General features: G+C 29.4%; 1 protein-coding gene across 2 annotated transcripts; it reads left to right on the top strand.

The window, feature by feature from the left end:
* The first annotated feature begins 234 nt into the window (after positions 1-234).
* LOC103489948 (homeobox-leucine zipper protein GLABRA 2-like) lies at positions 235-8,939 on the top strand. Of its 2 annotated transcripts, none has more exons than XM_051084352.1 (11): positions 235-425; positions 579-889; positions 984-1,101; positions 2,037-2,234; positions 2,794-3,189; positions 4,057-4,161; positions 4,847-5,059; positions 5,149-5,323; positions 6,151-6,422; positions 6,967-7,053; positions 8,200-8,939. In XM_051084352.1, the coding sequence occupies exons 1-11, from the start codon at positions 333-335 to the stop codon at positions 8,596-8,598; spliced, it is 2,367 nt and encodes a 788-aa protein (XP_050940309.1). In that variant the 5' UTR covers positions 235-332; the 3' UTR covers positions 8,599-8,939. The 2 variants fall into 2 exon arrangements, with proteins under 2 accessions (XP_050940309.1, XP_050940310.1); XM_051084353.1 differs by having other exon boundaries at positions 241-372; positions 8,200-8,625.
* The last annotated feature ends 1,164 nt before the right edge of the window (positions 8,940-10,103 follow it).

The raw sequence follows: 10,103 nt of genomic DNA, 5'->3' as shown, positions 1-10,103 counted from the left end.
TAGGGAAAAACAAAGGGGTTGGTTGAAAAAACATAAAAGAAAAAGAAAAGAGGGGGTTTGATTTATGATGAAAAAGAGTTATAAGTTAGTTGAGAGTCAGTCTTCTATCTTACATCCAATATCTAACAGTCAACCCCTACCAGTCTCTTTCTCTCTCTCTCTCTCAATTTTTATTTTAAATAATAAATAAATAAAACAGTGATATATCTGTAGCTAAGCTAGAGAGAACGACAGCAAATTCCTAAGTGAGGTCACCCAGACCCAAATTTGTTGTCATCTCCTTTAAATTAAATCTCATCTCCTTCTTCTTCATCAATTCATTCATCTCTCCCATGGGTGCCGACATGTCCAACAACAACAATACCAATAATCGTCTTGCTTTCACCAAAGACTTCTTCTCTTCTCCAACTCTTTCCCTTACCCTTGTATATATATATATATATATATATGTGTCCTTTTTTTTTTTTTCTCTTCTTATATATATATATATATATAACTATAATTTTCTTAATTAGTTTTCTGATTGATTATTCTGACTTGGGTTTTAATTTGTTTGTTCTTTTGATTTTTGAAATTAGGCGGGGATTTTCCGACGGGGTGATCATGATCAGGTGAGGGATGTGGAGATGGAGGAAGTGGACGACGGGAGCGCGGGTGGAGCAGCGAGGAGAGATAATAATAATCATCATCATGATACGATGACAGCGGAAGTTAGTAGTGAGAATTCGGGAGCGGTGGTGAGGTCTAGATCGGAGGAGGAAGAGGAGGAAGAGGAGGAGGGAGGAGGGCAGGATGATCAGGAGAATGAATTAGTAGATCATGGGTGTCATGTAAAGAGAAGGAAGAAATATCATCGCCATACCACCGAGCAGATCAGAGGAATGGAGGCGTAATATAATTAATTTTAATATTATTCCAATCCACGATTCCTTTTATCCATTTTTCTTTTCTTTTTGCTGGGGTTTAATTTTATGTGTATATAGGTTGTTTAAAGAGTCGCCACATCCAGATGAGAAACAAAGGCAGCAACTTAGCAAGCGATTAGGACTTTCACCAAGGCAGGTCAAGTTTTGGTTTCAAAATCGTCGAACCCAAATCAAAGTAACAACCTGATCCTTCTAGCTGTTTTGTTTTAAATTTCTTGTTAGATATAGATATATAGATGGATACTTCTTAAAATCAATTGAAAATTAAGATAGTACGTAATTCATTTTATGTTATAAAAGAATAATGCTAGTTTTCTTGATTTTCTTTTGAGGAGGAATTCTTCAACCCTTTTAGTCTTAAGCATTTTTAGTAAACAAATTAAAACAAACCCTTACTAGAAATAAGTAGTCAACAATCCTATTATTATGGTACAAAATTAAATTTGTGGAGTTTTATTGTTTATAGTTTAATATCTATTAGTTTCTAAGCTCATAGGTTCATGACAAACTTTCAATTTTGTATCACCTTTCTCTTCGTTTTAGAAAATATCTAGTGACTCATTTATACCTACTAAAATCATTGTAGTCGAGTCTGGTAAGGTGATTTCGTTTTTTTTTTTCCCTCTTCTTTTAAAATTAAGTATATTTTCTCTTTATGTACGACTTAGAATAATTTACATGTTTCTTAAAGATGTAGTGGTGAAAGGAGTATCTATAGACTTAATTTTAAAAAACAAAATGATTATCAAACATGATCTAAATGTTTAAGTTTGTATCTACCGTAAAGTTCAATGAGTTAATAAATTTAAAATTCACCTTATTCATCAAATTTAGAAAAGATTGAATATGCAAAGATGTTATGAAACACAAAATTGAAAATTCACGAAACTATATAACATTTTTAAGGTCCAAGTTGTATCTATCAAAGACAAAAATCCTAACTCTATAAATATGAAAGATTAAGGACTATGCACCCGTAAATTAATCATCTTTTCATTTCAAATAAACGAGTGGAGTGAGAAATGAAATAAATTCAAACATTTTTAGTAGATGATAATTAACAATGTGTGATATATGGTGGTATGTGTTTATTGGATTTGGTTGGAGCAGGCTATTCAAGAGCGGCATGAAAACACATTGTTAAAAGCTGAAATGGAGAAACTTCGAGAAGAAAATAAAGCCATGAGAGAAATTTCTAAGAAAAAAATTGGTTGTCCCAATTGCGGAACTGCAGACGCTACCCAAGACGACATCGTTTTCACAACTACCGAGCAATTACGTATCAAGAATGCCAAGCTCAAAGCCGAGGTAAATATTCAATTTACCCTAACTCTATCTGCTTAAACCATCATCATGTAACAACAAAACTAAATAAATAAATATCTTTTTCCAAAAATAGAAAATTTATCCTACACGAAATTCACAGTATACATCCAAGTATTTGTTTTTGAAAAAATACTCTTTTGGATGATTTCAAAAGCAAAATCTAAGGAAGTTTATGTTAGACAATATCATACAATTACAGAGTTAATTATATGGGTAGAGGTTCGTTTTGTCCTTACCAAATACTCCATATTATCATTTGCGTAGAGAATCATACTACTTTATACTGTTCGAACTTTAAGTTATTCTCTACTATCCCTACCTCTATTTCCACTTTGCTAATCAATGATATTTTTTGTTCTCGGATGCATTGAAAATGCTGCAACTGTTTCATTCTAGCTGAGATATTTCAGTGCATCTACTTAATCTTTTTGCTTTTGGGATTATTTAAGAAAATATAAATAAAACTTTTTATCCAATGATTGTCATTAGATAGTCAGGTCGAGAATAATTTTTCAAACGTACTTTACTGTAATCTTCACAGGTCGAGAAACTACGAGCAGCGCTGGGAAAATACCCACAAGCGGCAGCGTCTCCATCGACATACTCGTCTGGGAACGAGCAAGAGACGACGAACAGAAGCTGCTTAGATTTTTACACGGGAATTTTTGGGCTTGAAAAGTCAAGAATCATGGAGAAAGTTGATGAAGCTGTTGAAGAGCTGAAAACAATGGCTGGAGCCGGCGACCCACTTTGGGTCCGGAGCGTGGAGACGGGAAGAGAGATTTTAAACTACGATGAGTATTTGAAAACCTTTAGATTCAATAATAATAATAATTCAAACACACGTAATTGCCTCAAAACGCACATTGAGGCCTCGAGAGAGACGGCTCTTGTTTTCATGGAGCCATCTAGGTTGGTTCAAAGCTTCATGGATGAGGTAATTAATTACCATTTCTCTACTCTCAAATGTTTGAGATTGTTTGATAAATATTTTGTTTTTTTTTTTTTTAAATTGTGTTTATTTTCTTATAATTTTGGTTTTCGAATAAACATTTAAATACTTAATCAAATTCGAAAAATGGGACATAAATTTCTAAAAGCTACGTTCTATTGTTTGTTTGGTAACTATTTTGATAGTTGTTTTTTTCGTTTTTAAAACCTAATTCTTCTAAACTTTTCCATGTGATCTACGTTTGATTTTTATTGTTTTGTATAATGAAAAAAATTAAAGTACATGAAAAAACGAGAAAATTAAAAGAGTAAAAAGAAGTATTTATACTTAATTTTAAAAAACTAAAAATAAAAAATCAAATAGTTACCGAATAGGAGTTAGGAGTTAGATTTCAAAAACCAAAAGGTTATATCAATTGTGCCTTCATCAATTATTTTTCCTTTCCCATTTTTTGTTTTTGAAGTGCTCAAAATTAATGTTAGGTAATAGTGTACTAACATGTTACGATCAATATAGCAATATAATTTAGAGTCACACGTGAGCAGTTGATGTAGAAAAAAATAATGCAGAAAGGATGTTAAAAGTCTTTGTCGTTCAAGTTGATGCATATTGATAGACTAAAATAGATATTATGAAGTTTATATAATATTATAAGTAGAGAGGTTTAAATTATTCTTTTACGGTAAAAAATAGGAATAAATAATATGAAAAATATAGTAATTAATCCTATAAAATTAGCTAGAGTTTAGAGTTTAGTAGTTGTAGTTAATTTAACAATTATGTAATGTTAATATTAATTATGCATTTTTGTGATGTATTTTTCAATTGTCACTAATAACTGTGTTGGTATAGAATCAATGGAAGGAAATGTTTCCTTTTATGATATCAAAGGCAGCTACAGTTGATGTTATTTGTAATGGAGAAGCTGCCAATTGGAACAATGGAGCAGTGCAATTGGTAAGACCCCATAAAAAAAAAAAAAAAAAAAAAAAAAAAAAAAAAAAAAAACTTTACTTTTTTCTTTCATATTATATTCGTGATTAATTACTATGCTTGTTTGGTAACCGTTTAGTTTTTTGTTTAAAAAATATATGAAGTATAATTTTCTTCTTCTTTTAATAAAAAAATAATTAAATTTTTAGCCAAATTTTAAAAACAAAAATAAATTTTTAAAAACTATTCTTTTAATTAGTTTCAAAAGTTGATTTGGTTTTTGAAAACAAGATAGCAAAGTAAGAAATTTAGAGGTCAATAGTGTTTGTGGCTTAATTTTCAAAACCCCAAAACAACCAAATAGTTATCAAAAATGGTAGTTCCTCTTTTGTTATTTAAAATTAAATCTATTTATGATCGTGTAAAACATTTTGAAATAATGTAATTTTATGTTTATGTCAAGTACTTTTATTTCAAGTAAAAAATTGAATTTTTAGCGAAATCCTAATAAAAATTATTAAGAATTATTTTTCTTTTAGTTTTTAAAATTTAACTTGGTTTTTAATGCAAACAAAACTTTAATAATAAAAAGTAAAAGGCACAAGTAGCTACTTATCAAACAAGGCTTAAAAATTGCACTTAAACTAAAGGATGAGTTTAAAAAAAAAAAAGAAAAAAATGATCTCTTTCATTGTCGCCCTATCTGCAGATGTTTGCGGAAGTGCAAATGCTTACACCGTTAGTCCCCACAAGAGAAATGTATTTCATTCGCCATTGCAAGCAGCTCGATGCAGAACAGTGGGCAATCGTTGATGTTTCAATCGAAAACGTTGAAGATAACAATATCGATGCATCGTTAGTAAAATATAGAAAACGTCCATCTGGTTGCATCATTAAGGACGAATCTAATGGCCATTGCAAGGTATGATTTACAAGATATATATCTTAACCTTTGATTGAGTTATATTTAGATTTGACAGTTAAATAGATGAATATAGTTTGAAGTTACAGGTAACAATGGTGGAACATTTGGAATGTGAAAAAAACAAAGTTCACAACTTGTACAGAAGCATAGTGAACAGTGGCACAGCCTTTGGGGCAAGACATTGGATGGCAACTCTCCAACTCCAATGTGAACGCTTTGCTTTCTTCATGGCAACAAACATCCCCATGAAAGACTCAACTGGTTAGCTTTTCTCTTCTTCCTAATTCCATAACTAAACTTCAAAACAAAACTTCACACATTGTAAAAAGTTAATAACCGAAACCCAGGTTTTCTTTATTATTAAATAAAAGAAAAAAAAACGATGCTTCGAATTTGTATCTAATAGTTATTAGAAAAATGTAGACTTTTTTTATCTATATCCAACCATTATTAAGAGACAGTAACTTAATCAAATAAATTTTAACCAATCGTTGTGTGTTACCAAAAAAAAAAAAAAAGAAATTAATTACATAAAAAATTGAACTGTACTTTCTAAATTTGCAATTTACCTATTAAAAGATTATTTTAGATATGAAAAAGGTTGAACGATAAGTTTGGTCTATAAATTTTGAGAGTTGTGTGTTATCTATCAAGGGTAGTTATATATTGTAAGAAGTGTTTAAATAAATGGTCGAATTTTCCACCACCTTTTATCCCATATATGGAACCAAGGGTACTGTATAAATATATAAAAAGATGTAAAAATAGGGCCCACTAGATTTTGTATATATATATATATATATATATATATAGCATAATTATATAGCAAATTCAAAAGTATTAATCTAATGAATGGAACAAGATAATACACAAATTTTTTTTATCATATCGAAAAGTTGTCAAAGTACATGAAATACGCAATAACGTGAGAATTGATTAGACAGTTTAAAATTTTATTTAGATACTTCTAAAAAGTTCAAAAAGTATATTATATTAGATATTTAGAAGTGTATACATAGACACGAGACTCTGAGAAAATACATGAAAATCATCGGTTGTATTGATCAAATGCTCATGACGTAAATTAGGAGTGTCAACACTAGTGGGAAGAAAAAGCACATTAAAGTTGGCACAGAGAATGAGTTGTAGCTTCTCCCAAGCAGTTGCAGCTTCAAGTTATCAAACATGGACCAAAGTTGTGGGGAAAACAGGGGAAGACATTAGGGTTTCTTCTAGGAAGAATCTTAGTGACCCTGGTGAACCCATTGGAGTTATTTTGTGTGCTGTTTCTTCTCTCTGGTTGCCTCTTTCTCCTCATCTTCTCTTTGATTTCTTTCGAGATGAATCTCGTCGAAGTCAAGTAAGTAAATTTTCATGTATATTCAATTTGTCGTAACTCATATGCTTGGGTAATTATTGAAGTGTGAAAGCCAACATGCCCGAGTGTAGGCTAATCACTCGTAATTGACATATAGTATTATTTTCTTTGAGACGTCGGAAATTTTAATCTTCATACACTATATATGATTAAAAACTTGTTAGAAAATGATTTTAAGGACTACATGTTTGAAGAATAATTATAAAATGATCAAAATAACTTTTGTCATTTTGAAAATGAATATATAAAATATGCTTTTAACATTCGAAACCAAATTTGATTTAAAAGCATAAAACAATCAAATAGTAAACGAATTTCAAAATTACTAAGAAGTATGTCTTAAATAATATTAACTTTTAAAAATACTTGAGAATATTTTGTTTGAGGGCAATTTGTGGTCATTGAATGTATCACTTTGTAGAAAAGTAAATAATTTGAGGCAATTGGATGTTGCACAACATATATATATATATATATATATATGACCCAATCTCTCATATGTTTATGATGATGATGAATGTTATAGTGGGACGCTATGTTTGGAGGAGATAAAGCTAAAACCATTGCAAATTTGGCTAAAGGACAAGATCGAGGCAACTCAGTTACTATTCAAGTAAATTCACTCTCTTTCTTTTCTTCCTCTCTCTTTATTTATTTATATATATATATACACTTATTTTATTTAGACATCTTTTAACTTTAAAAATATTCTCGATTGGATATAGGCAAGAAGAAATTGCTTAAGCATGTGTCAACTTATATCTAACAATTTTTTCTAAAAGAATAAATCTTTGGAAATGTTTGAGATTTTTTTTTCAAAAAATAATTGAAAATGAAATTTCACAAATCATATGTTAGTTAAAATCATAACTAAAAGTAAAAAAAAAAAAAAAAAAAAAAAACAAAAACAAAAACAAAACAAAATTCCTTTAAAGGAAAAAAGTTTTAACCACCAAGTTTAGTTTGGAACCTAAGTTCCCTCTCCCAAACTTTTTTGAAGCTTTACCTTCTAAATCTCAATTTTTAATTAAATAATTGCTTTCTATTATATTATTTAATGTCAAGAGGAAAGTAAAATACGAGGGTGAATAAAATATTTACGCTCTATGTTCTTTTGGTGGTTTTTTATCCGAAAGATTAAATAGTTTGTTTTTTATTATTGAAAACCTTACTTTAATTTAAAATATAAAATGAGATTTTCAAATTAATTTAAATGGTGATAAAAAAATTGTAACACTTAATTAATCCTACTTAGATATATGCATTTCAAGATGTATAGGTAAAGGATTTGACAATGCGGTGTAGACAAATTAAATTAAAAGTCCACCTATTATGATTAGACAATTTTATGAAATGAAACAAAAGGAATTCTTAAGTCCATACTCTTCTTTTTCCAACACAAAAGAGAATAATTTAAAAAAAAAGTTGTCACGTGAAATTTTTAAATTCGATACGATATGAGTTGTATAGCGAGGTTATTACCTAAATTTTTCTTATTTAAAATTTTTAATTTAAAGTAGGCAATTATTTTTCGAGTCAATAATAGGAACCAAATTTCAACCTAATGTTAAACATTATTTTCAACATATAACACCTCCAAACAAAACTACAAATGTATTCTCTCTCCTCTCTCTTTTGTTTTTTAAATATTTTGACTTTTTCTCACAGCAGTTAAAATAAGTGAAGGTTATTTAGAAAACAAAAGTTAATTATTGAAAAGAAAAAAACCCTAAACTAATTAGAAGAATGATATTTACAGACAATAGGATCAAAAGAGAACAACAACAACAACATGTGGATCCTACAAGACAGCTCCACAAACTCCTCGGAATCCATGGTGGTTTACTCCGGAGTAGACGTTACCAGCATGCAGTCAGTTATGTCAGGTTGTGATTCCGGCAGCGTCACCATTCTCCCTTCAGGTTTTTCAATTCTCCCTGACGGTGCCGATTCCCGACCACCCCTCCTCATCACTCGTCGTAAAGACGACAAAACTTCCGACACTCACGGTGGGGCTCTACTGACCGCCGCAGTCCAAATCCTAACCGACACATCTCCGGCTGCAAAACCCACCTTGGAATCGGTTGAGTACGTTAAAAGCATCATTTGTTGTACGTTAAAAAATATTAGAACCAGCATGTGTTGTGAGGAGGATTAATTGAAATTAAACTTAGGTTATAATGTTATTAAGCAATATATATATATATATATATATATATAATTGTTAGTAAAGGTTTTTGTTTTTTCCACGCTAGGTTTTTTATGAATTTGTTTGAGTGGAAATTAAAAGGGTTGGTGGGTGGGAGGGTGGCTTTATGTTGAAGTAAAGGGCATTATGTCAGTTGCCAATTTGATGTATGAAATATATATGACTTTCTTTTTGTGTACATATATTCATTTTTGGTGCCTTTTTCCTTGTAATCCATTTGAGTTCTAGTGCAACTATCAAATTGGAAGTTCTTTTTAGGATCCATAATTTTATGTAAGCTGATGCACAAATCTTCATATAGTATAATTTTAAATTTCATGTAAGATGCTCAAATTCATATAGTATAATTTTAGATGGATTGGTATAATATTGGGATCATGTAATGATCTATCTATATTATCTAAAAAGACTAAAAGGAGAAACATTTGTTTTTCTCTTTGTCCCTTTTCGACAACGGTTTGAAAAGTTATATTAAATCTTTTATAGTATATTTATTAAATTGTTAAATAATTTTTTAGTTAATTCTAAGCATCACACGTACAAATTAAGAAAAAATAAAAATTTATATCTAATTCAAAAAAAAAAATCACCTGAAAATTTTAAAAGATGGTACTTTGATACTTCTTTTTAGCAAATTAAAAAAGATCATATCTATTCCAATTTTTTACGTGATTTTTTCTTTAAAATAATGTGTTTTTTAAAAATAATGTCAAAAATAGGATAGAATCACACAAAAATAAGATAATTTGAACGAAGTCCAAAGTCATAGACAAGGTCCACGCATTGAAGTCCTGGACCTCAATCTTTCTTCTTTTTTAATATGTTTAATATATATATATATATATATATATATATATATATATATATATATATTCCAATTTCCAATTTCTAATTTTTAAAAATACATTTTCTTATTAAATATATTTTCAAATTTCAATCTCCAATTTTTTTTTAAAAAAAATATATATATATATTAACAAAATATGTTATTAAATATTTAGATCTCCAAATTCCAATTTTTAAACATATCTTTCCACAATTGAGTTTAATTGTCTTCTCTTCTCTCTCTCTTATCTATTCTTCTTTTGTATTCTTGTTTAGTTTTTTGTTCTTTATTTCATAACACGTTATCAGCACAACACTCTACAATTTTATCATTTACAAAAGTTTTACCATGTCAAGTCTTACGAAATTAGAATTTCTAGCTCTTGATATCAATGATGATAATTATTTATCATGAGTGCTTGATATTGAAATTCATTTGGATGCCATGAATCTTGGAGAAACGATTAAAGAAGGAAACACCACTTCAAGTCAAGAAAAGACGAAAGCCATGATTTTCCTTCGACATCATCTTCATAAGGGACTAAATATTGAATTTCTTACGATAAAAGATCCCTATGAACTATGACAAAGTTTAAAAGAAAGGTATGATCATAAAAAAAAAAGTGTGA

The sequence above is a fragment of the Cucumis melo genome, chromosome 4 (assembly GCF_025177605.1).
Source record: "Cucumis melo cultivar AY chromosome 4, USDA_Cmelo_AY_1.0, whole genome shotgun sequence".
Lineage (NCBI taxonomy): Eukaryota > Viridiplantae > Streptophyta > Magnoliopsida > Cucurbitales > Cucurbitaceae > Cucumis > Cucumis melo.
Note: the sequence above shows the minus strand (reverse complement) of the source record. Positions and strands in the feature narration are given on the sequence as shown.